At 44.0% G+C, this 26,105-nt stretch overlaps 1 protein-coding gene across 6 annotated transcripts in view; it reads left to right on the top strand.

Moving 5' to 3' along the window:
* The window catches only part of TMTC4 (transmembrane O-mannosyltransferase targeting cadherins 4), a 69,425-nt gene that overhangs the window by 24,688 nt on the left and 18,632 nt on the right, over positions 1–26,105 (top strand). For 5 of the 6 annotated variants that reach the window (XM_032151230.2, XM_032151227.2, XM_058438037.1 and 2 more), the window contains 9 exons: positions 7,735–7,835; positions 12,322–12,414; positions 12,642–12,806; positions 13,607–13,809; positions 15,141–15,312; positions 15,400–15,531; positions 24,110–24,189; positions 24,343–24,450; positions 24,555–24,696. In XM_032151230.2, coding sequence (XP_032007121.1) covers positions 7,735–7,835; positions 12,322–12,414; positions 12,642–12,806; positions 13,607–13,809; positions 15,141–15,312; positions 15,400–15,531; positions 24,110–24,189; positions 24,343–24,450; positions 24,555–24,696 — 1,196 coding nt within the window. Of the gene's footprint in view, positions 1–7,734; positions 7,836–11,487; positions 11,662–12,321; positions 12,415–12,641; positions 12,807–13,606; positions 13,810–15,140; positions 15,313–15,399; positions 15,532–24,109; positions 24,190–24,342; positions 24,451–24,554; positions 24,697–26,105 lie in introns of all 6 variants that reach the window. The other variant, XM_058438039.1, reaches the window with a different exon arrangement.

The raw sequence follows: 26,105 nt of genomic DNA, 5'->3' as shown, positions 1-26,105 counted from the left end.
GACAATATACTGAAACGAGAAGAACATTGCCTAGGCACGTCTCTGGTCAATTCTGGATTGTAAACTATTGATGTTTGCTAATGCTGCATAATTATCCTGGAGCAAGTTGTCTTCTTAAAAGATGAGAGAGGCAGCATGGTGTCCAAATGGTTTTTGGTTTTTTTTCTCATCCTCTCCTGGGTCATGGGTACTTAAAATTTAACAGTCTTGATGGAGAGGAGACAGAGAATACTGGGGAATAGTGATGTCCTCAGATGCTTACATAGAGCCATGCACAAGTTAGAAATTTTAATCTGGGGAAGATTTTTCTGAATAAAAATATTTATAAGTGCAGCTGTGCTGGAGGTGACATCTGCCACTCAGAATTTATTTGTACTGTTTTTAACAGTTACTTCTAAATTTAAAATGAAAATAATTGATTTTCTCCATGGTTTTTAAATATTTCTTATGTAATATTTATTTATTTATTTATTTATTTTGAAGAAGAATATCTTAATAATGGCGATTCTTCCAGTGTGAAGGAGTTCAAAGATTAAAAGTGAAAAGACCTGAATTCTGGCAGTATTTGTCCACACTGAGCAAATGATTAACTTTTGGGTATTAAATTACATCTCATAATTGCAAGAAAAATATAATATAGTAAGACTCTGATAGACATAGAAATAAATTAAACTATTTATTGATTCAACAGATGTTTATCAAGTGCCCACTATATGCAAGGTGGTCTACTATTACCTGTCTCAATTGTCTTATTAAAATGGTCAAACTTGGAAATAAAATAATGGTTTGCATTTGTTACTGTATAAGAACATAGCCACAAAAGCACAGAGTCTAAATTCCTCTAGATTATATGTTGATAATTATTAGCATTAGTAACCTTGACAAACTAAGGCTTAAAATAAATCTTAATTTGGGGAATTATGTGGGCAAAATTTGGTGGAGCAGGTCATATTTCCAGAAGTCCACTAGTCTGGGCCATCTAAACACTCAGAGCTAGTTTTTCACTTGAATTTTTGTAAGGCCTTTTTTGTTCACCTCCAGAACTGGAAACATTTTGTCAACGCTGTATGGGGTGGCCTTGGTTTATCATTCATGCACATATATATTGCATTTATATAAAGAGGACCCCTTTCATTTATATGAAATGGTTTTAAAATATTAAATTAAGCTTTCCAAATTAGATTCTGGGAAACTCAAAGTGTGTGTGCATGCTTAGTCTTATGACTCTGGATAAAATATTGAGTGGCAGCTGGGCACAGTGGCTCACACCTGTAATCCCAGCAGTTGGGGAGGTCAAGGCGGGAGGATCACTTGAGCACAAGTGTTTGAGACCAGCTTGAGCAACATAGTGAGACCCCCTTTCTCGACAAAAATAAAAATTTTTAAAAATTAGCCAGGCCTGGTGGCATGTGCCTGTGGTCCCAGCTACTCGGGAGGCTGAGGCCGGAGGATTGCTTGAGCCTGGGAGGTCAAGGCTCCAGTAAGTCGTGATCACGCTACTGTGCTCCAGCCTGGGCAAAAGCATGAGACCTTGTCTCAAAGCAAAAATAGACCAAAAATTGTTGAGTGACTAATCTGGTAGGGATTGGAGAAAGCGTTGGCTTTAAATAGGCAAACTCATTTCCTATTTTCTGAGTTTTCAAGGACAGAGCTGGATACAAACATAGCAATGTGCACATTATGTCATCTGTGAGCTGGGTCTTTGATCACATGGTCTAGACACTGCCATGCAATCGAAATACAACAGGAGCCATATATGGCATTGAAAACTTTGAGGTAGCCACGTTATAAAAAACAGGTGAGATGGATTTTAATAATATATTTTATTTGCCTTGATATATCAAAATTATAATTCCAACATGTAATCAATATAAAAATATGAAAATGTTCACCTTTTTTTTCATACTAAGCTTCCAAAATCGGGTGTGTATTCCACACTAACAATACATCCCACCTGGGACTAGATACATTTCAAGCACTCGTTAGCTGTAATGATTACTTTCTTGGTTAGTGGTGGGTCTAGAATGTAGTGCTCACTTGGTTTATCTCTGACCATTGAGCTTTTGCCTTTGATCTGAAATTGCCACAGTTTTGAGAAGTGATACTTAATATTTAATAATTGCTGAGACTGAAGACACTTCTTCAAAGAAACATTACCTTCATCTTTCATATCTTTTCATGCTGGGTGTGTTTGAAGCAAAATCAGAAGTCTAAGGAAAAAGAGTAGGACTCTTCTGTCAGAATTGCAATAGAGGATGGGAGAGGTGGAGTTTAGAGTTTGAGAATGTGGTGAAATTATGAGGCAAAATTAGGGAGAAGATTATCAGTAAACCTGAAGGCTGTGTTTTCTAGTTGTTATTTTTCTGTTTTCAACTAAGTCTCTGGTTTAACCTTGTAAGGAGAAAGCCATTTTAAATTCTAGATAAGAGGACTATCTAGAATTCTTATCTAGAGGAATTCTAGAGGAGCCCATCACTTCCGTGTCTGTGTCATAATTTAGCTTTGTGTTAATAGAGTGCTTTCAAGAGCTGTCTTTTGGGCATTTTTAATGAAGGAACTGGGAATATTTTTCTTTTCAAAGTCCATGGGGGAAAATTAATCTATGTTACAGTCAAGTAAAAATACAAGATAATTCCTTTTTTCTAGGCAGAAATGTAAAATCAAGGAACTTGCTTTTGAAATTAAGAACAGAGACTATTACATTGGGGAATGTATTATGTTTAGTTGAGAAGTACCAACACAAATTCTGAGTGAAAGAAGAAGCCTACAAAAACCAAATTCAGGTAACAGTTGGTGGGATGGGGTGGGGTGGAGGGTGTCCATTTGGTTTCTGGTGAGCTATGGAGCTGAGCGCCTAGTCAACTTGAAAACAATGGATGGAGCCCGGCCATGGCACCATCTCCTCATGCTGGGTCTAGAGTGGCCAGCAGGGGCCAGGGGTCTCTAGCTCTGTTTATCTCTGGATGAGATCCCATGGTAATTAATCAGGTGGTTTATAATTAAAGGTTTTGTTTACAAATAAACTGCTAATAAGAGAAAATCCTGAAGGTAGTTTGACCCAGACTCAGGAAAATGTGTCATGGGAAGAGAGGCTGTACCCTGAGACTGAGTGGACAAAGCCACCCATCTCTCATGACGTGGCGGAAGGCCCTGATTGCTCCGAGGCTGTGGCATGGACTTGTAAGCTGGACGCTGTGCTCTCTCGCTAAAGCTTGTGGCCCTCTCCCCAAGTCATAGCCTAAAAGAATTCATCAGTCTGTTAGTTTTCGGGTTATTTGGGCCGTAATTTTTTTTAAAGCTTTAGTGCATGCCAATACTTATCTGCTAATGAGTGCTAGCAAATGCCCACATGAAACAATAAATACGTTAAGTGCTCAAATTGGAATTACGTGTCATTTGACAGGGTTTTGTTGTTGTTGTGGCTCCTTATTGTGATCTTTTGGCATTAGATACATAGAAAGTAATTAATTTCTGCAAGTAAAATGATCCTTAGTTTGCTTGATGGATCTAAGTATACTGATGTGTAATGGTTTTCAGTAGAGGGAGCCTGACTTCCGGGCTCCATGCCTCCTGAACAACTTGGAGCAGCGCTGCCCAAGGACACAGCTAAGACCTGAAGTTTAGGGAGGCAGGCTTGGGCTCAGCATTTAGAATAATCTAACAACCCAGAGTCTAAAAACGAAACAGGCTGTGGTTTGAAAATTAATCCCCACCAGTGACGTTACTCAAGTCAAGGCCAGGTGGCCCCCTGCTGGAAGCATCTTGGAAGGGATTCCAGCATTTCCATCCTTACAGGAGAGATGATGCACAGCCTCTAAGAAGCAGTGTTGACACCTGCGGTTCCACGATTTGTCGGGAGCACAAAGCTTATTGCACCCCTTTTGATAGAGAGTAGACAGTCACTTCACTCACTGAACATGTCCTGCCCTTCCAGAGTCAGTCGGGCCTGCTGATTCAGTCAGAACAATTTTTAGTTACTCCTACGAGCCAGGCATGGTGCCAGCCGTGAGCAGGCTTACTCTCAAGGGGGTGCACCCTGCCTTTAGGGAGCATCACAGCACCTGGAAAGGTTGTTAAAGGCCGATTACTGGTTCCCATTCTCAATTTCTGATTCATCGGATCTCAGTGGGGCCTGAGTCTAATAAGATCCAGGTGCAGGTTCATGGACCACACACCTGTGAGCAGCACTGGTTTAGGGCAATGGTTCTCAACTGGGAGTGATTTCCTGCCCTTCCCACACCCCTACTGACATCCGGCAATATGTGTGACATTTTTAATTGTCACCACTAAGGGGAGCGGTGGGGGGTGGTGCTACTGGCCTTTGATGGGTGGAAGCTGCAGGGGGTACTGCTAAACATCCTGTGATGCACAGGGCAACCTCCCTCCAAAAAAAAGTAAGTAGCCCACATGTGATTAGTGCCGAGGTGGAGAGACCCTTGACTCGGGAATGACAGAAAATCAAGTGCTTGTGATAAACTCTGTGAGGAATGTTTTGATAGACTGTGATCAGGGCAGTTGAGAGCACTGCAGCTGGGCCTAACCTAATCTACGGGGGCAGTCAGGGACATGGAGAGGTGAACGGGGCTCACCTGCTCACAGTGGCAGTCAGGTGTGCATACAGCAGGGGTGTTTGCTCTTTTAACTGTGGAAGGAAACAATTGAATTGCAGTGAGACGTGCCTGAGAGGGTGGGGTTTGGCGTTTCACAGCATAAGTGGCATTTAACAGCTTTATTGATTGGGTAGGATTCTGCCAGGACTGTTCTGCCCCAAGGGAACTCAGTAAGCCCACCCAGGTGAGATACTGCAAGTGGGCAATGGGCCTGAAGTGAGTGTGTACGCTGAGAGGGGCTGGAGAGGGCCTGCAGTGGCAACTTCAGCAAGGCCTTTAAAGCCACGGTCAGAAGAGGAACCATTATCCTGAAGGCAAAAGAGATAATTAGAAGGCATAAAACAAGAATGTTTAGGCTGGGCCCAGTGGCTCACGCCTGTAATCGCAGCACTTTGGGAGGCCGAGGCGGGTGGATCACAAGGTCAGGAGTTCGGGACCAGACTGGCCAACATGGTGAAACCCCATCTCTACTAAAAATATAAAAATTAGCCGGGCGTGGTAGCATGCACCTGTAGTCCCAGCTACTCAGGAGGCCGAGGCAGGAGAGTTTCTTGAACCTGGGACACGGAGGTTGTAGTGAGCCGAGATCACGCCATTGCACTCCAGCCTGGGTGACAGAGTGATACTCCATCTCAAAAAAAAAGAATGTTCATTGTGTTTTATGAGACAGTGGGATCTCGGTTAACGAGGCTTTCCTGTCGATCAGTTGGCCTTGTGAAAAGCTTTAAAGTGCCTCAATTATAATAGCCAAGTCAACTTTTTGTATAAAGCTATTCCATTTGTTTGTATTTTAAATCTAGAAATTTGATACACAGAGATTCTCCCCCCAAAAAGCTGAAAGGGGCAGACTTTCTGCTGCCGCTGGAGCCTGTGTGGGAGTGAGGAGGCTGTCCTAGCAGCCCAGCCATGTAGCTGGTCCTGCAAGCTGCGGGCGTTGGGCACATCAGGAGTTAGTCCTGCTCATGGTTCATTGAGAGCGGGGGGCCCAGCTGGGGACAGGCCTTCTCATCTTGACAGGGTCTCAGCCCCAGTGTAGAGCATTTGAGGTTAAGAGCACCTCCCGGCTGGGCACAGTAGCTCACGCCTGTAATCCCAGCACTTTGGGAGGCCAAGGTAGGCGGATCACGAGGTCAGGAGATTGAGACCATCCTGGCTAACATGGTGAAACCCCGTCTCTACTAAAAATACAAAAAATTAGCTGGGCGTGGTGGCGGGCGCCTGTAGTCCCAGCTACTCAGGAGGCTGAGGCAGGAGAATGACGTGAACCCGGGAGGTGGAGTTTGCAGTGAGCCAAGATGGCGCCACTGCACTCCAGCCTGGGCGAAAGAGCGAGACTCCGTCTCAAAAAAAAGCGCCTCCCAGCCCCAGGCCAGACCGCACTGGCTGTTTTCAGGATAGGAAGGCCTTCCATCCTGGGGTGTTGCTGATTCTATCTCAAGTATTCATAAGTATTTTTCTATCCCTCCGTGCAGGGTCTGCAGGACACACACAAACACTTGTTGATTTCCCCAGCAGGCAGTTTAATGAGACTCACGGTATATTTTTTACACTATCCAGTTGTCTGGAACATTATGTGGCACAGTGGCTGATCAGCCACCCACTTGACTACTGCATCAAAGCCCCATTGGAAATTCCATCTCCCTCTAAGCTGACCAGGTTTGGCTGACCCAAGTGCCACAAACATTAATTAAATGATTTCTGTAGTCCCAGCATTATACCAAATGATGTTTAACATGTTTAGTTTTTAACATAGTTTTTTAATACACGCAGATGGTTAAGATAATGTAAAGAGTACTGAAGGTTATGTAATGAAAAGTAAGACTTCCTCCATCTTCTACCCTAATTCTTCATTTTAGAACTTCTCAGAAACTAGTCAGTTTCTTATGTGTTGTCATAGAGATATATTTTGCATTTGCAAGCATTCTTTATGAGTTTTTAACACAAATGGCCAGGTGTTCCTGTGTAATTTTTTCCTTTGAAATATATCCTGAGGTCGGTAATGTTGCCCCCGCCTTATAGGTGGGTTCCTTGAGACCGTGAAAGTCACTTGCTCAGTGTCACACAGTGAGTGGCAGAGCTGGCATTCAGATACTTAAAGAGCCATAGGCATTCAGACCGGGAGTTCGGTTGTAAGTGGAATTGAACCAAGTAATGCCAGGTGAGCTAACAATTGTATTCTCCAAGAAGGTTTGCTTTTGTCCCACTTGATACCGATCTCTTTTTTATATGTTGGCTTATTCATTTAGATGAAGAGTGAGGACTTCACAACGGAGAGGAGTATCCATGCAGCTTCCCTCTCCTCCCTAGCAGTTTAGTTCTGGCCCCCAAATTGCACACACCACCGACCAGATAGTGTACAGCCAGACCCTGCTCGCAGAAGGCCACTTAGGGACCAGTGGTGGTTACTGGAGCTGCCGCCCACCTGAGCGTCTTACAGTGTTTACACGTCTGGGGATGTTTTGGCTTCTTGTTGGTGCTCAAGCCCCCATGCAGATTGGCAGCCCAGCCTGGTCCATGTCTTTACCCACCCCAGGTGCTAGGTAGGTGCCGGCTCTGTCAGTAGCCGTGTATCCTTTGGTAGGGGTCGGAGCTGTTCCACACAGGGAGCAGCAGAGCAGACCCATCCTAAGCCACCTGGTGTCTAGAGGGCCCAAACTCCTATTCCAGGAGTGGTGGAGATTCTCAGAGGCATTCCCAGCAGCTCCATCATGGCAGCAGCAGTGACCACTGGGGTCATCTTGAAACCAGATGGACTGTTTGCAGTCTCAGTGGGAGTTCTCAAAAAGACTCATCAGAATGGTCTAGCATGTGATTGGTAGGTTGGGAAGAAGGTACCTGCTGTGTGGGGACTCTGGCATGAGGTGTCTTTGTGGCCAGGGCTTCATGACAGTGCCTCCCAAAGGCCCTGGGCACGTTCTCAGGAGAACCTTGAGAGGGGACATATGTACCATTTAGAAGGTATTGTCTAATGCACTCTTGCCCACAGAGAAGTGCTGTCTGAAGCCGAAACCCTGTTTTTAAGTTATGGTTGTTTAAGGTATTTGCTTAGAATTTTAGTTCCTGATGCTAAAAAACTGAGCTGCATTCCATGACTTTTGCACTGATCAGTTCTCTTAATTGGCAGGTAACAAGGAGGGAGCACATTCTTCCACCTTCTGGGTGCTGCTGAGTATCTTTCTGGGAGCGGTGGCCATGCTGTGCAAAGAGCAAGGGATCACTGTGCTGGTGAGAGCCAAACATGGCCGGGGCCTGCTTTTTCTGTGTGTCCTTTTCCCTCCTATAAAGACATCTGGGGCTGGCCCTGCCAGACAATGGGGCTGACCATTGCTGGCTTGAGGTGATAGACCTTTCTGGACAAATGGCTTTCGCTGTCACAATTCTGGCATTGCAGATGGAGAATTGACTGACTTTCTTGACAGTCATGTGCAACTGGGGAGAAATGGTGAATGAGGAGTTCTTAGGGAGCCGTGATGAGTCCTCTTGAGAGGCCCTGTAGAAAAAGATAAAAGAATGGTTTGAGTTTTCTAGGATGCTTGTACATATTTCAGCAGTCCTAGATTACCTAGGACTGACCCCATCAATGGTTTTGATCCTGGATCTAGAAAGGCTGGTGGATAGTTTAGAAATGAAGGAACAGGGCCGGGCGCCACAGCTCACGCCTGTAATCCCAGCACTTTGGGAGGCCAAGGCGGGCAGATCACCTGAGGTCGGGAGTTCGAGACCAGCCTGACCAACATGGAGAAACCCCTTCTCTACTAAAACTATGAAATTAGCCAGGCACAGTGGCGCATGCCTATAATCCCAACTACTCAGGAGGTTGAGGCAGGAGAATCGCTTGAACCCAGGAGGCGGAGGTGGCGGTAAGCCAAGATCGCGCCATTGCACTCTAGCCTAGACAACAACAGCGAAACGACATCAAAAAAGAATGAAAAAGAAAAAGAAAGAAAGAAAGAGAGAGAGAGAGAGAGAAAAGATGAAGGAAAAGGAGTTCTGCAGCCACTCAAAGCTTCACGTGCACACACATTCTGTCTCTCTTCTGGTCATTCCCCCACCCCCAGCGGTTACCTATGGTTATAGTTAATCACCACCCAAGTGCAACTTCAAGCAGTGCTAGAACCAAAGTGTTCCATGGTCATAAATGTTTGACCTGAAATTACAGGAATAATAACTAGTCTAGTATTTAAAGGAGAATCTGTAATGGTGCTAATGTTTCTATTGGGAGTTTGTTCTCAGAGGACTCTTTTTATGCCAGATGTGCCAGGTAATCACGTGTTTTAACTTCAAGCCTTGAAGTCTCTCTGTGTGTAATATGGTGTATACACTGTATTCTCTTGGGGTACATTGTTTTCCTGGAAAGAACCTATACCTTGGCTTCCACCGGCAGTGTCAGGGGGGTGGGGGAGAGGGCTCTCTCGAGTGGAAAGACATCTACCTTTTCAGTCTGATCTGAGTAGATGCTAGGATTAAAGACCCAGGAAAGGAGAGGTGTTGAAATCCATTTTTCTTTTTCTCCATCCTAACCAGTTTGCTGCTTTATATTATTAGAAGAAAATATAGAAATTAAGGCTGTGAACAGAGGTAGAGAAATGGAAAGATGTGGAATTTTTTTTTTTTTTTTTTTTGAGACAGAGTCTCAACTCTGTCACCCTGGCTGGAGGGCAGTGGCATGATTATAGCTCACTGCAGCCTCAATGATCCTCCCACCTCAGCCTCCCAAGTAGCTGGTACTGTAGGTGTGTGCCACCGCCCCGGCTAATTTTCTAAAATTTTTTGTGGAGATGGGGTCTCCCTGTGTTGGCCAGGCTGGTCTCAAACTCCTAGCCTTGGGATTACAGGCGTGAGCCATCGCGCCTGGCCAAGTTGTGGGATTGGAATGATCATATAGAAATAGCTTGGAAAGGAAAGAACAGTTAAAGCTGTTTGGGGCTTGATACAAGTCAAGGCAAAAATTAGTGGTTTTATTAGGTTATATCTATTAAGATTAAGCTAGCAAGGAGATGGTATAGGGAGAATTACTATGGAAAGATACTGGAATTTCATGAGTTAATTTTTTTTTTTTAATTTGCTCTAAAACAGTGTTTCTCAACCTTGGCACTGTTAATGTTTTACAGCGACAGTTCTTTCTTGTGGGGGCTGTTCTGGGTTTGTGGGATGTTTAGCGGCGTCCCTGCCCTCTACCTCCTAGATGCCGGTGGAACCTCTCAGTTGTGACAACCTAAAATGTCTCCAGACAGTGCCAGACACCCCCTGGGGGGCAAAATCGTCCCTGAGAACCGCTGGTTTTAGAACTGTTCCCTAATATGAAGTGTGGTTTGAGGACCAGGAGCATCAGCAGTATCTGGGAGAGTGTTAGGAATTCAGGATCCCAGGCCCTACCCACTCCTCAGGCCTGCCGAGGCGGAATCTCCGTCCACAAGGTCCTCAGGCGGCTCCTCTGTGCAGTACTTTATTTTAGTTTATTTTATTTTATTTTTATTTTTATTCGAGACAGGGTTTCTCTCTTGTCGCTCTGGCTGGAGTGCAGTGGTGCAATCTCAGCTCACTACAACCTCCGCCTCCCAGGTTCAAGCAATTCTCCTGCCTCAGCCTCCCGAGTAGCTGGGATTACAGGCATGCACCATCACGTCCAGCTAATTTTTGTATTTTTAGTAGAGACAGGGTTTTACCATGTTGGCCAGGCTGGTCTCGAACTCCTGACCTCAGGTGATCCGCCCGCCTCGGCCTCCCAAAGTGCTGGGATTACAGGCATGAGCCACCGCGCCAGGCCTCCTCTGTGCCGTTTTTCGGGAGCAGGAGAGAGTTCGGTTGAATTTACATGAATAAAGATACAGTGAAAGGTAGCTATTCTCAAAAATTGGATTAAAATGGGGCCATTTTGATGATGCATTTAAGAGGGAAGGGGGCAGTCTTGTGTTTGGCTCAGGCCTCTTCACCACATGACCCTGCCACCCCTTGGTAACTGTCCTGCAGCTCACAGGAAAACTGTGAGAAGACAATGGCTGCTACACAGGGAGCATCTGCCTTCTAGAAAGTGGTTTTCAACCAGGCAGAAACAGTCTTCTGTGACCCACTAAGATCATGTCTCACATGGGTGAATAGAATCAAAATTCTTTGAACTGATTAACCCAGCACTGGCCCATGTATTGGATAATTAGTGGCTCCCAGCATTTCTGGGAGAGGGTTAAGTAGGGATGTCATCCTTGCTCTGAAAACCACAAATTACCACTGACTTCTGATGATGTGTGATCTCCTTTGCTGCAAAGAAGATCATATTAAAGAGACCCAAGTCGTTTAGGGGCAGCTTTAACAATATCCACTGAGTATCTGCAGACCACTTTATCCAGATTGGGCAGGGAGTTCTGTCGATGACTTTGCCTGTAGCAGTGACATTTATAGAAAGTCCAGGCCGGGCGCGGTGGCTCACGCCTGTAGTCCCAGCACTTTGGGAGGCCGAGGCGGGTAGATCACGAGGTCAGGAGATCGAGACCATCCTGGCTAACATGGTGAAACCCCGTCTCTACTAAATATATAAAAAATTAGCCAGGTGTTGGGGCGGGCGCCTGTAGTCCCAGATACTCGGGAGGCTGAGGCAGGAAAATGGCGTGAACCCAGGGGGCGGAGCTTGCAGTGAGCCGAGATGGCGCCACTGCACTCCAGCCTGGGTGACAGAGCAAGACTCCATCTCAAAAAGAAAACAAAAAAGAAAGTCCATTGCAGGAGAGAGAATAGAATCCAGGGCCCATCTCTCCTTTCGCCTGTAACTACAGGTTTAATTTTACCTGCTAGAAAGTAACTATCATGGTGCTATTGGAAACTGTTAACATAGGTGGACTGCTAATTGAAGTTATTTGTTGTTCCCCTCATGGGTCATGGGCAGAGCTGTAAATTGATAGAGGTGGCCGTCCTCCACACCACGGCCCCACCTGGCAGAGGCCTGCTCTCATCAATGTGTGGTTTCCAAAGTCACCCTGGGCATCTCCATTCCAGCCAGCTGGAAGGGGAAACCAAGTGGGAATGTGTGCCTAAGTTTTACAACCAAACATCCAAAATGGTACGTGTCACTTCTCCCACATTCCATAAGGCTAGAACTCAGCCCTGCGACCTAGCTTAACTGCAGGGGAGGCTGGGAGATGTCATCTACCTGTAACCCAGCGAGAAAACTACCGGACAACTAGATTTCTGCACAAGAGATCTCCAGAGTTCCATTAGAGATTATCACGTGTGTCCATCCTGTTTCTAAAGATGCCGCAGTCCAGTGGCACTTAAGGTTCACTTACGTGGCTGGGTTTTTGAGGTTGATGGCTGCCTTTATCTTCCAGTATGATTACTGCCCAGGAAAACACTCTGTTGCATGAACTAAAGGACTGTTTTATAGTGACCAAAAAAAGTGGGGAGGGGGGGATCTCTCGAGGGCTTTTCCTAGGAATCCCAAATTTCTAGCTATCCTGAATCTTGTAGAACTCCTACACGCAGACTGTGAAATCGTTACTATCAGGGGCTTACTAAATAATAAATATGATCTATTACCTTGAGCTAATTTCATAGAAACGTAGGGCTGTTTTGTGTTTTTTTTAAAGAGCTGCAGAGGTCTTCCATGATTCTCTAGTCTGTGTGTTCCTTGCCTAGATTGAGTAATGAAATTGTGAAGTATAATTGCTGCCTAACACAGCCAAGCTCTCCCGTGGCTGATTGTCTTGCTTTGCTTTCTTAGGGTTTAAATGCGGTATTTGACATCTTGGTGATAGGCAAATTCAATGTTCTGGAAATTGTCCAGAAGGTACTACATAAGGACAAGTCATTAGAGGTGAGTCTGTACTTTTATCTCCAGCCCAGACATGGAAAATGTCAAGTACCAGCTGATTTAAAATGCCATTCTCAAATATTCCTTGTGATTTTGAATTCTACAATAATCAGCCTTTTAAAGCACAGTGTTGAAGTAGTTCAGGCAGAATTGCTGCACATCTGTACCTGGCTCAGCCACACTTTTATTTGAAAATCAGCCACCTCTGGGGCTTTGCGGTGTCCTTGCAGAATCTCGGCATGCTCAGGAACGGGGGCCTCCTCTTCAGGATGACCCTGCTCACCTCCGGAGGGGCTGGGATGCTCTACGTGCGCTGGAGGATCATGGGCACGGGCCCGCCGGCCTTCACCGAGGTGGACAACCCGGCCTCCTTTGCTGACAGCATGCTGGTGAGGGTGAGTTCTGAGCCTGCCGCCCCCTGGACTGTTTTCTTCCCCCACCAGATTCCCAGATCCCTCACCCCTCCTCCTCATCTCACTCCTCTCCACGCCAACGAAATCCCCAATACACGGGCCACCTCCATGTTTGTTTGACATCACTAAAGATGTTCTGAGATGAAAGCAGGTCTTCCTGAGGGGGTTGACAGGGCATGCGGAAGCTTCTTGCATTTCCGTTCTAACAAAGAGTAAAGAGGGTGGTTCCTTCTCACATCAGAGTCCTTGCCAGTCCTGTGAAAGGGCTCCCTAACCCTGTGGCTGGGTTAAGGCTAAATATAACCTTGGTGGTATCTTTAGAAGACTAGTAGTGTCAAGACTATTCTTTTAGGTTTGCCTTTTTTCTAAAGGCAAGGGTATCAAACCACAAATTCTTAGCTGTGCGTTTCATAGAGACCAAAATCAAGAGAACAGCCATGGAAGCCTGTTATGTTACTGGGTGCATAGGTGACCCTGGGGCCTCAGATTTAGAGGTCACGGGCTTCAGGCAGCAAATAGATCATAGCTTGGCCAGAAATATAACGAATGTATTGCATAATCTGGTGGCTTTGCCATATTTTTATATACCAAAATCTGAATACATTTAATACATTTTTACAGACTACAGTCACATACCCAATACAAGTTGGCAACATTTTATTTGATACAACTGCTTTCATTGAATAGAAGCATATGAGTGCCTCCAAAGTGAAGTTAGTGCATATATATGTGTTTTTTAAGTTCACTATCAACTAGATGTTTGTTTTCCTTTTGACTGACAGGCCATAAACTACAATTACTACTATTCATTGAATGCCTGGCTGCTGCTGTGTCCCTGGTGGCTGTGTTTTGATTGGTCAATGGGCTGCATCCCCCTCATTAAGTCCGTCAGCGACTGGAGGGTAATTGCACTTGCAGCACTCTGGTTCTGCCTAATTGGCCTAATATGCCAAGCCCTGTGCTCTGAAGACGGCCACAAGAGAAGGTAAGAGGCAGCACTGAATCTTAAGTTCCACGCTGGTTGAGTCAGAAGCGTTTTGTGAAATCCTGCGCTGATCATTTTAATGATTTTGTGGAAGTCACGTCTAAGGACATTTGTTTCAAATGCATATTTATGGCTAGGATGAGTTCCATCCATTTGGAATCCATGGCTGGCTTCCGCGTGTGGGGAGCGAGGTTGGAAGAGGGGCTACGGATGACTGCTTCATCCCTCCCTCCCCCTTTCCCTAGGAAGTAGCATTTTGCGATCCTTTTCGCCATAGGTGGTAAAGAGTAATTTACGGTCAGAACAGAGAGTGTAATTGATGTGTGTTGTGCCCATTATTGCACAATTCTTCCTCAAAACACCCTGGTGAACACTGCCATGATTCCTTCTGTTGTAGCTGGGTACAAAATAAGCCATTGCCCCAAAGAGACTGTTCTTTCTTGATGGAAAAAAAAAAAGTTATTGAGAAAATAATTGGGGAAAACAAATGTGTTTCATGAAAAAGAAAACTGTTTAAGGTGATTTCCTTTAAGCCTAAGTGTTTATGGAATTAGATTAGTAATTTCTCAAAATAAATTAAGTTTTAAGTTTACCTGTGTCTTAAATTGGTTGGTAATTCTAAAGAGCCACAAACTTTATTCCCAGTTCCCTTATCCACAGAAAATGGGATTTTTAAAGAAATATTGTAGCCACAGGGCCCAAGAAGGAGCCACCAAAATTGACCTAGAGTCTTAATTCATCCTCTTGCATCATAGGGGACATTGGGAATGATCGAGTGGTTCTAGAAGTGTTTCAATGCTCAGCTTCGTATCTCCCTGACTGAAATTTATGGTGGTGATGTAGCAACCAAAAAATGGTATTTATTTCAAATTTCATAAACTTTAAACTTAAGTGTTATTATTCTCATTACATTTTGGAGGAATTATTTTTTCCCCGTGAAAACTGATTGGGACAGTTTTTGAATTAATTAAGACCAACAATATCCACTGAACTGTTCAGTACCTAAATGGTTTGAGGCATAGTAAGGAGTAGGTGAATTAATAAGGCCTCAGAAATGTGATCATTCTAACTTTCTCCATACGAATTGTGTGGCTTTTAAGTTTTACCCTTAGACTTGCTGTGAAGTGCCGGAGGAATATTTTTGTGCCTTATCCTATTGCTACCAAGCTAAACTCTCTCTACTGAGGATATCCTTTGGCTGACAACAATATCTTTTCTCAGTTGATGGCATGGAAAAGAAAAGGTCTTTAGCATTAATTTAACGTGGAGTAGGATGTTTTTCTTGAGAAGTCTGGAAATAGCCATTTATTTAAATACTTTTCATCGTCCAGGATTCTTACTCTGGGCCTGGGATTTCTCGTTATCCCATTTCTCCCCGCGAGTAACCTGTTCTTCCGAGTGGGCTTCGTGGTCGCGGAGCGCGTCCTCTACCTCCCCAGCGTTGGGTACTGTGTGCTGCTGACTTTTGGATTCGGAGCCCTGAGCAAACACACCAGGAAAAAGGTATCAACCGAGAGTGGTGCCAGTTGATGAACAAGATGACTGGACGCATCTCACCGGTGACATTTACCATGTCTCTCTGTTCTTAAGAAACTCATTGCCGCTGTCGTGCTGGGGATCTTATTCATCAACATGCTGAGATGTGTGGTGCGCAGCAGCGAGTGGCGGAGTGAGGAACAGCTTTTCAGAAGTGCTCTGTCTGTGTGTCCCCTCAATGCTAAGGTACCTAGCTGCCAGATTTCTTTTAAAGAGATCTTACTAGGATATCTGTTAAGTTCTTGGGCTGAATAAGAACATTTCCTGTCGTGCAGTATTTAGTGTAAGACCATGACCGAATACTTGGGTTTTTCTTTGTTGTGTGTGTTTTTTTTTTAATGATTTTGATAAGATTCATTAAAATTCCACTCAGCCAAAATTGAAAAGAAATCATTTAAAAGCAGACAATATCAATGAAACAGACGACTCTAATGAGGTCTTAATCATCTTCCAGATGATCTACTCACCCTTTGAAGTAGCTTCAGGGGAGGTGACATTGCGTATTCAGACTGAGGGTGGGCACGGCACAGATTCTGACGTCTAGAGCACACTTTCCAAAACCCACTCTCTAGTGCTTAAGGTTCATAATAAGATGTCAACTATTCATTAGTTTTGTTTACATAATTTTGTCTGAAATCATTGCTTTCCCTTAAATATGGAACATAGACATGAAACAGATCCAGAGAGCTCCCCGTCTCTACCCGGGAGGATTACATTTAAGCAATCTAGGCAGCTCTTATGCTGAGGACCTAAGAGAGAATGAATCATTATTTAATGATAATAATCTATACTAAAAGAAAATTCTTCTAACCTAACCCCTTGGCCCCCATTTTGAGCAAATAGCACTCTCTTCCCAACATAATGCAAAATCCAAACTGAAATGAACCTACAAAAGCTAACACTTGGCTGGGCGCGGTGGCTCATGCCTGTAATCCCAGCACTTTGGGAGGCCGAGGCTGGGCAAATCACGAGGTCGGGAGTTCGAGACCAGCCTGGCTAACACAGTGAAATCCCGTCTCTACTAAAAATACAAAAACTAGCCGGGCATTAACTAGCTAGCATTAACTAGCTTCTCCAAGCTGGAATTTAAGGGGGTAGTAATACCTACAAGTTGGCAATAACGTAGTTCATATGTGCTGCACAATAGTACACATTTATGTCACTTTTGGGTCCCCTGTTAGTGATTTTTTGGGGGTCGGATTAGGTAAACATAAATGTACAGTCATGTGCCATGTAACAGTGTTTCAGTCAGCAAACCACATATAGCGTATATATGACCGTGGTCCCATAAAATTATACCTTTTTTTTTTTTTTTTGAGACTGAGTCTTACTCTTGTCACCCAGGCTGGAGTGCAGTGGTGCGATCTCAACTCACTGCAGCCTCCACCTCCCAGGTTCAAGGGATTCTCCTGCCTCAGCCTCCTGAGTAGCTAGATTATAGGTGCCTGCTACCACGCCCAGCTAATTTTTGTATTTTTAGTAGAGACAGAGTTTCACCATGTTGGCCAAGCTGGTCTTGAACTCCTGACCTCAAGTGATCCACCTGCTTCAGCCTCCCAGATGCTGGGATTACAGGCGTGAGCCCCTGCACCCGACCAATATTTTTACTGCCTCTTTTCTATGTTTAGATACACAAATCCTTACCATTGTGTTACCATTGCCTCCAGCATTCTGTACAGTCACACGCTACACAGGTTTCTGGCTTAGGAGCAGCGGGCTAGACCACAGATAGCCTAGGTGTATAGTAGGCTCTACCATCTAGGGTTGTGTAAGTACACTCTATGATGTTCAAACAATGACAAAATCAGCTAACAATGCATTTCTCAGAATGTATCCTTGTTGTCATTAAGTAATGCATGACTGTACTCTAAAATTGGCAGTGTTTTTGGTTGAAGCAATCTGGTAGGAATTTTTTCACTTGTATTTTTGATGAATCCAAGCTCTTCACTTGACTAGCTGTGCCTCTTTGGGCAAAACTACACTTTTTAAAACTTGCAGTGCCCTTTTCTGTCAGAAGTGGATAATACCCATCTGCTGGATATGTTGTTAGGGCTGAATGAACTAAAATGCCCTCATACGGTGGCCAGCACATAGTAGGTGCTCAGAAAGTGTTAACTTTTTTTTTTTTTTTCCCTGAGACAGAGTCTTGCTCTGTTGCCCAGGCTGGAGTGCAGTGGCCTGATCTCGGCTCACTGCAACCTCCGCCTCCCAGGTTGAAGCAATTCTCCTGCCTCAGCCTCCCGAGTAGCTAGGACTACAGGCATGCACCAACATGCCCGGCTAGTTTTTGTGTTTTTAGTAGAGACGAGATTTCACTGTGTTAGCCAGGCTGGTCTCGAACTCCCGACCTCGTGATTCGCCCAGCCTCGGCCTCCCAAAGTGCTGGGATTACAGGCGTGAGCCACCGCGCCCAGCCAAGTGTTAGCTTTTGTAGGTTCATTTCAGTTTGGATTTTGCATTATGTTGGGAAGAGAATGCTATTTGATCAAAATGGGGGCCAAGGGGTTAGGTTAGAAGAATTTTCTTTTAGTATAGATTATTATCATTAAATAATGATTCATTCTCTCTTAGGTCCTCAGCATAAGAGCTGCCTAGATTGCTTAAATGTAATCCTCCTGGGTGGAGACAGGGAGCTCTCTGGATCTGTTTCATGTCTATGTTCCATATTTAAGGGAAAGCAATGATTTCAGACAAAATTATGTAAACAAAACTAATGAATAGTTGACATCTTATTATGAACCTTAAGTAAAGAATAATATATAAGAGATGCTGGCTACTTATCTTTTTCTTGGATTAAAACCTCTCATTCATATTTTAGTTAAGAAACTTAGATAAAATAGTGAATTACTTTCAGCTTTTATCTTTAGTTTGATTTGCTGACTTATCAATTTATTTTATGCTACCAAAAATAAATTGCCTGTGATTTAATTTCATAAACGTTAATAGATCTGCTTTATCTTTCCTTACTGTTTGAGTCGCAGTAATTGCCCCTTCTATTTGTGGAGTTTTCCTCTTCTTAATTTAAGGAATACATATAAGACCTCATCTTCAAAATGGACTCAGTGGTAATAGTCCTTTCTCAAGAACATTTTTCTATGATTCTATTCAATATAAGCAAGATCGAGATTTTTGGGAGTTTCTTTTTAAATTGAAGTGTCATAAAATTATCTTTACTTCCTTTTTTTTTTTGAAAAAATGTAAGTTAATTTTAGGAAAGTAATCTCACTTAGGAAGACACTGGTTTCCTTCAGTCCCATTATTTCAGGGGACACATTTTCTATACTGGTTTCATTTGATATCTATTGAATACAAAGTAAGAAATTGGCAACTGGCTCTAGTTTAGGGCCAGACGTGTGAGCTAAGACTCATCTTTTTTGAGAGATCGCAATGTCAGTGTAGGTAGTGCTGGTGCCTGGTCTGCATGTCAAGGCACAGTGCCTTGCATATGGTAGACACTCAATATTAGTTATTGAATTCAGCCAAATGGAAATTGAATTCACTGAGACTACTGTGGATGAGATACCAGATATACTTAAAATCATTTTTAGTTTTTAAGGCTTAAAAGTATGTCACACCATCAACTCTGTGATACAATTCTATAATAAATTATTTTGACAATGAAACAGATCATATGCCACAATGAGGTATTTTCTTAGGGAGTAAGTGACCCAGGATGCTACAGGATTTTTATGTTTTCAAAACATTTTAAGTTTAACATTAGATGTTGCCAGAATATTTATAACAAATTAGTTTAGCCCTGGTATTAAAGGTGCCTTTCATAACCAATACTCTTACTTTCTTGCATTTACATGTTACTGGGTTGTAATGGTTGTTTTATCTTCGACGTCTGTGCTAGTTCATTGCCTCAGCATGTGCATCACAAATGCTAGGGGGAAAGTTGAAGAATAAACAAGCTTTTTCAATCATTTATATTTCAGGGAAACAAAAGTCACTCATTCTCTAAACACTATTTTAAGTGACCTGGTTGTGAGATTTTTGTTCTGTTTTGTTTTGTTTTGCAATCTAGGCAGCTATTTTTTATTCAAAGAATTCCCTCCACCTAACCCGTAGGAGAAAGCTGGCCTCTAGGTAAATCTGTTTACTAGTTCTTAATAACGGCCTGCCCTCTAAGGCTGTGTCAGATTTTTAACTAGTTCCTGTTCCAGAGTCCCACGTCCTTCTTCTTTGATCCTCTGGTCTCTGGCATTCGGAGTGTCTAACAGAGCACTGTCTATACTGCAGAGGGCGGTTGAACTCTTTGTCTGGGCTTTTTATTGAGAAAACAGAATTTGCCTGGAACAAAGGAAAACAGCAGGAGCTTGGGGCGGAAGAGGCAGGCGTCATGTTGATGTCTGAGTAGAAGCTGTATTTGTATTCTGAGGACCACAAGGACATCACTGGCAGATTGGATTCTCCGGCCCTAGGTTGTTTTGTGCACACGAGAGGAGGTGAAGTCACACGTCCAAGCTGGGTTGGGGGAAGCTCAAATTGTAATCATTTAGAGCACTTTTCTCAACACGCACTTCAGCGATAGCATTAACTGAGCCTCCTCCAAGCTACAATGTGAGGACAAAAATACCTATGAATGGACAATAATTTGATGCAGAAAGCTTAAATTCTACTGTGTGGTGCACAGTAGTACACACATTTTTATCACCTGCGATTTCTCTGCTTGTGAGTCCTTTCATCAGAGTGGGTAAACATAAATCTATATGCTTTTAAATTGGCAGTTAAGAAAACGTGTTAATATGCACTGCTGCATACTCTTCCAGAAATCTAAGTATGTTTGACGAAGTGCTGTAACTGTAGGTTAAAATGGATAAGGCAGGATGTGGTTGTGTTTTCAGGGGTCACTTGGAAGCAGTGTTCAGACATAATGTTATTTGAATGTGTTTAAACCACTTCTGTATTTCGAGATTTTATTAGTCTTCTCAGGCTGCTATAAACACACAGACACACACACACACACACACACACACACACACATATACACACACACAGATTGGGTGGCTTAGACCACAGTTGATTTTCTCACTGTTGTAAATGCTGGAATTGTCAGATCAAGGTGTCAGCAGGGTTGGTTTCTTGTGAGGCCTCTCTCTTTGGCTTGCAGATGGCACCTTCCCCCTGTGTCCTCATGTGCTCTGTCTTCTGTGCACACACATCTCTGGTGTCTGTGTCCATATTTCCTCTTTCTGTAAGGACACCATTCAGACTGGATTGGGGTCATATGGATGGGGGCCCAACCATAGTACCTCATTTGACCTTACTTACCTCTTTAAAGACCCTATCTCCAAATACATTTTCATTCTGGGGTGCTGAGGGTTTAATGTGAACTTTGGGGGACAATAAAATATAAAAAGAAAAGTGATTTTACTTAGGAAAAAGGCCAGTGGTATGAATGAGTGGATCTAGAAAGTGCCTCGAGCAGTCACCCTCATCTTCCGCCAGCACTGTAATCAATGTGTATTATCTAGGGTCACAGCAGCCACGGCCTCGAGCCACCGTGAGGAGAGACCGCGATCACACGGCAGGCAACACCGCGCCTGGCTGGTGGGTGCCACTCGAGGCGTGCCAGCTACACACCGTCTTACCATTCACCGTGACTGTTGTTAGCAGCACCCACACTTCATGCTTCTGATTGAGTTTCTGTAGCATCGTCTCCTCTGGGCTTGCTACTCCCTTTGTATTGTAAAGTCCCAAAAGGAACTTTTGGTCATCAACAAATACTTTTCTTTTTCTTTCTCTTTTTCTTTTTCTTTTTGTGAGACAGAGTCTTGCTCTGTTGCCCTGGCTGAAGTGCAGTGGCATGCTCTCGCCTCACTGCAACCTCCACCTCCTGGGTTCAAGGGATTCTCCTGTCTCAGCCTCCCGAGTAGTTGAGATTACAGGCGTGCACCACCACGCCCAGCTAATTTTTGTATTTTTAGTAGTGATGGGGTTTCACCATGTTGGACACACTGGTCTCGAACTCCTGACCTCAGGTGATCCACCCACCTTGGCCTCCTACAGTGCTAGGATTACAGGCATGAGGCACTGCGCCCGGCCAACAAATTCTTTTTATTGTAGTGTTCATGAGCTTGTGTAGTCTTGCTGCCTTAGGCTTAGTTCAGGTCCCCACTTTTTTCTTTGTCATTTATTCTAAGCCCATGTATAGTTGAGAAACTACCAGACGTTGGCTTCCCTGATGGCCTTGTTCCAAGGTGACCTGAGAATTCCTAGTAGATTGGCAGCTGGGAGCCCCATTCTATCCAGCCTACTTCACCCCCTCTTCAGTCATTGAAAATCCTTTCCTCATTCTCTCTTCTTTTTTTAAATGGAGGTAAAATTCCTATAACATAAAACTATCCATGTTAGTGCCTCAAAAAATTAAAAACAGAATTCTGTGATCCAGCGATTCCATTTCCAGGCAAATATCCAAAAGGACTGAAAGCAGAGACTCAGAGAGATATTTGTACACCCATGTTCACAGCAGCATTATTCACAATAGCTAAAAAGTAGAAGCTACCCAGGTGTCCATCCAGGGACAAATGGACAAACAGAATGTGGTGTACTCATGCAAGGAAATATTATTCAGCCACAAAAGGAAGGAAATTCTGACACATGGGACACAAATGGACAAATCCTGTACAATTCCACTTACATGAGGTACGTGGGAGTCAAATGCATAGAGATGGAAAATGAATGGAGGTTGCCAGGGTTCGGTGGAGGTGAGAATGGGCACAGAGTTTCAGATTTGCAAAATGAAAAGAACTCTGGAGATGGATGGTGACCATGGACTTCCACGTCAGCCTATCCTGTCCCCCTAAACAAGCCTGATCACCCATCACATCTCTTGAAAGTCATCATACCCATTCTGTCCTGAATGTTGGGATCCTACCATTTGTTCTTGACAGTCTTCCCTCTCTCCTATCAATTGGTCACCAATTTCTATGCTTTTTGCTTCCTCACTGTTCTTCAAACCCCTCCACAGATTCACCACCACCCTAGTTCAGTCTGCTGACCTCTCTCCTAGGACTGCAGCCACAGCCTCCCTGGAGCCCCTGACATCTGCTTCTCCCCTGCTTACATCTCTTTCCCACCACGGGATTTGTTTCATATGAACATAAACATGGTGATGACCTCTGCCACCCTCCCACCCCTGACTTCCTGCTATGGGTTGAATTGTGCCTCCCAAAAGCTACGCTCAAATCATAACCCCTAGGACCTGGGAGTATAATGTATAACCTTTTTGGGGAATAGGGTTGTTGTAGATGTAATTAAGATGTCAGTTAAGATGAGGTCATACAGGAGGATGGTGGGCCCTTAATGCAGTGTGACTGGTGTCCTTTTAAGACAAGAGAAGAGGCAGGGAGACAGACGAGGTGAGATGGTCATGAAGCCAGAGGCAGAGGTGGGAGCGAGGCATCTGCAAGCTGGAGATTATGGGCAAGCACCGTGAGACAGGAGAGAGGCAGGGAGCAGTCTCTTCCCTCAGCCGGTGATGGGACCAGCCCTGCCCACACCATGATCTCAGCCTCCAGGACTGTAAGAGAAGTGTGTTGTGTTAAGCCCCTCAGTTTGTGGTGCTTTATTGCTGCAACCCTGGGTACTCACACACTCACAGACCCCGCCCCGCGCCGGCCTCGTGGCTCTGAGGGCAACGACTGATCCTAGCCTGCCCTTGCTCAGGGTTCCCTGCGAGTGCAGCTGCTCCTCCCGGGCTCTCCAACCTGCATCCCTGCTCTCTGTGCTCCAGTCACACTGAGGCCCTTGCTCAGACCCTTTGAGAATAATACCAGAGACAGGGTGGCAGACACTCACTTCTCACAGTGCCAGAGGCTGGAAAGCCCACCATCAAGGTGCAGGCAGGTTGGTTGTGTGGTGAGGGCCTGCCTCCTGGTTCACAGACGGTCATCTTCTCACTGTGTCCTCATGTGGTGGAAAGGGGGCATGGGAGCTCTCCAGGGCCTCTTTGATGAAGGCACTGATCCATTCATGGGCCTCCACCCTCATGACCCAGTCACTTCCCAAAGGCCCTACTTCCCAATACCGTCACATTAGGAGTCAGGATTTCAACATCTGAATTTTGGGAGTCCATAAACATTCTGCTTATTACAGATACAGAGTAAAATGCTTGTGATACTAGCTCTAGAAGAAAGGTGCCATCCAAGAAAGGGCCATATTTGCTTAAATGGGTGGACAGAATCATGCTTTGTTCTACTCATGTCCACATGTGACTGCAGTTTGTTATTTCAACTCTAGTGGAGTGTGTAGGTGAGGGAAATTTGAGGTTTTGATGATAAAAACAAGCCAGGTGTGGTGGTGTATACCTGTAGTCCCAGCTACTTGAGAGGCTGAGGCAAGAGAATCACTGAATCCCAGGAGTTCAAGGCTGCAGCACGCTATAACGGCACCTGTGAATATAACTGCACTCCAGCCTGGGCAACATAGCAAGACCCCATCTCTAAAAATCAAAAGTAAAATTTTAAAAAGCCCAGCTTTGTAGTTTTCTGGTTTTCTCTGGTGAGGTCTTTAGTTATTTCCTTTCTGTTGTGTTTTAGAGATGTACCATGCCTGTACCCTCTTTCTTCTCATCCTCTTACAGGGTTAGAGATTAAAGCACAAGCAACTCCTAACCCCTGTAGGGTTTTAGCTAAAGTTCTGGTGGGTGATTTTTTTTCCTCAAATCTTTACCTTTTGTCTTCAGTTAGAAGATATGATGGGGTCCAGGCTCTGAACAAGAAGTCTATCTGCTGATGGCCCAATTATTCTCTGTCTGCAGGTTCACTACAACATTGGCAAAAACCTGGCTGATAAAGGCAACCAGACAGCTGCCATCAGATACTACCGGGAAGCTGTAAGGTATGGCGAGTATGTCTTACAGAAGAATTATGTACACAGATCATTTTCACTTTCTAGTATGAATCACTTGTTCCTTTAAAGACCCCAACTTTACAATATCTTTGCCGATTCCAGAGCATTTAATGGTCAGCTTGGTTTTTTCTCAACTTCCAGATTAAATCCCAAGTATGTTCATGCCATGAATAATCTTGGAAATATCTTAAAAGAAAGGAATGAGCTACAGGAAGCTGAGGAGCTGCTGTCTTTGGCTGTTCAAATACAGTAAGCATCGTTTTTATAATTATGCTAGTGACAAAGGAGCTCCTGCATTCCGGCATCTAAGCCTTTCATCTTCTTGTTTATCTTTGTTAAAACTGCTCCTCTAGGCCAGACTTTGCTGCTGCATGGATGAATCTAGGCATAGTGCAGAACAGCCTGAAACGGTTTGAAGCAGCAGAGCAAAGTTACCGGACGGCAATTAAACACAGAAGGAAATACCCAGATTGTTACTACAACCTCGGGCGTCTGGTAAGCTTGGGGTGCCCTTTGCCTGTGGAAGGAAATATGGGTTATTTTTCTTATTTATAATAAAATGACATAGTGACACCCACCTAGCCCATACATTTTATAAAGTTCTTTCACATGTTTGTATCTCATTTGAAGGTAGCTATTTGATTTCCTTTTGAGTAATTTTTTAAAGCTCTCATTAGAGAGCAGTACAGTGTGAATTAGTCCAGTTTAACATGTTAAAATCCCATCCGCCCTGTAAAACAGTGCTCCAACGGGTAACTTCCCGATAAACATCAGTTTCTCTGTTTTTAAAACAAGAATTGAATAAGAACAGGGATTAAAGAAACACATCCGTAGTATGATTTCTGAGCTCCCTTGTTCTCATTCTTCAAAGGAGCAGAGCTCTTCATCTGCAGGGAGCATTTCCCCCAAAAAAGGCAGCTTTGGAGGGCACAGGATTTATTTGAAAGGGCTTTGACATTATATGATGGAAATAGAAAATAATGTGTTCTGTAGTAGCTTTATATTTTTGGTTATTGACAGGATGTTTATGAAGATCTGATTGCTCTTGATTTTCTTGACAAAAATAAAATGAGACACACACATAGCAAAATTCTTTAAACACGAATGGTTGTATTCTCCCTATAATCAACCATTTAATTTGGTTTCAAGAAAACAAATACATATGTTCCTAATATATTTAGATGTATTCAATAAACATTGTTAATTTAAAAAATTTTTGTTCATTCTAACCAAACTGTAATACATCCATAGTGATGTGACTTTAACAGAAGTTTATATGTAGATTTCCAGATTTTATCCAGCTTAGCCTTACAGGTAGGAAAGCATCCTCGTGTTCTAAAGAGATGCCTGCTTACCCTCGTTTTAAAGGCCTGAAGCTTCTTGGTTTTGTTTTTTGTTTGTTTGTTTTGTTTTGTTTTGTTTTTGGAAACAGAGTTTCGCTTTAAAGAGTTCTTATGTTGTCAAAACTGGTAGTAGTTCCCTTAGCTGCTTGTCACAGGCATGATGGCTTTCAAGGTTACTTCATGGAGCTGGAGCTCTTGACTGTGCAGGCCGTGAGGGCTGGCGGTCCCAATGGCATGGCCGCGGTGCATGCCATGGCTTCTGGAGGTGGTGTTTCTTTCTTTTTTTATTTTTTATTTTATTTTTATTTTTGAGACAGAGTCTCACTCTTGTCACCCAGGCTGGAGTGCAGTGGCGGGATTTCGGCTCAGCGGGATCTCGGCTCACTGCAAGCTCCGCCCCCCGGGTTCACGCCATTCTCCTGCCTCAGCCTCCGGAGTAGCTTGGACTACAGGCACCCACCACCACGCCCGGCTAATGTTTTGTATTTTTAGTAGAGATGGGGTTTCACCGTGTTAGCCAGGATGGTCTAGATCTCCTGACCTCGTGATCCACCCGCCTCA

This window comes from Hylobates moloch, unplaced genomic scaffold (genome assembly GCF_009828535.3).
Source record: "Hylobates moloch isolate HMO894 unplaced genomic scaffold, HMol_V3 SCAFFOLD_4, whole genome shotgun sequence".
In the NCBI taxonomy this organism is placed as follows: Eukaryota; Metazoa; Chordata; class Mammalia; order Primates; family Hylobatidae; genus Hylobates; species Hylobates moloch.
The sequence above is the reverse complement of the archived record's forward strand: the minus strand, read 5'-3'. Positions and strand labels throughout refer to the sequence as shown.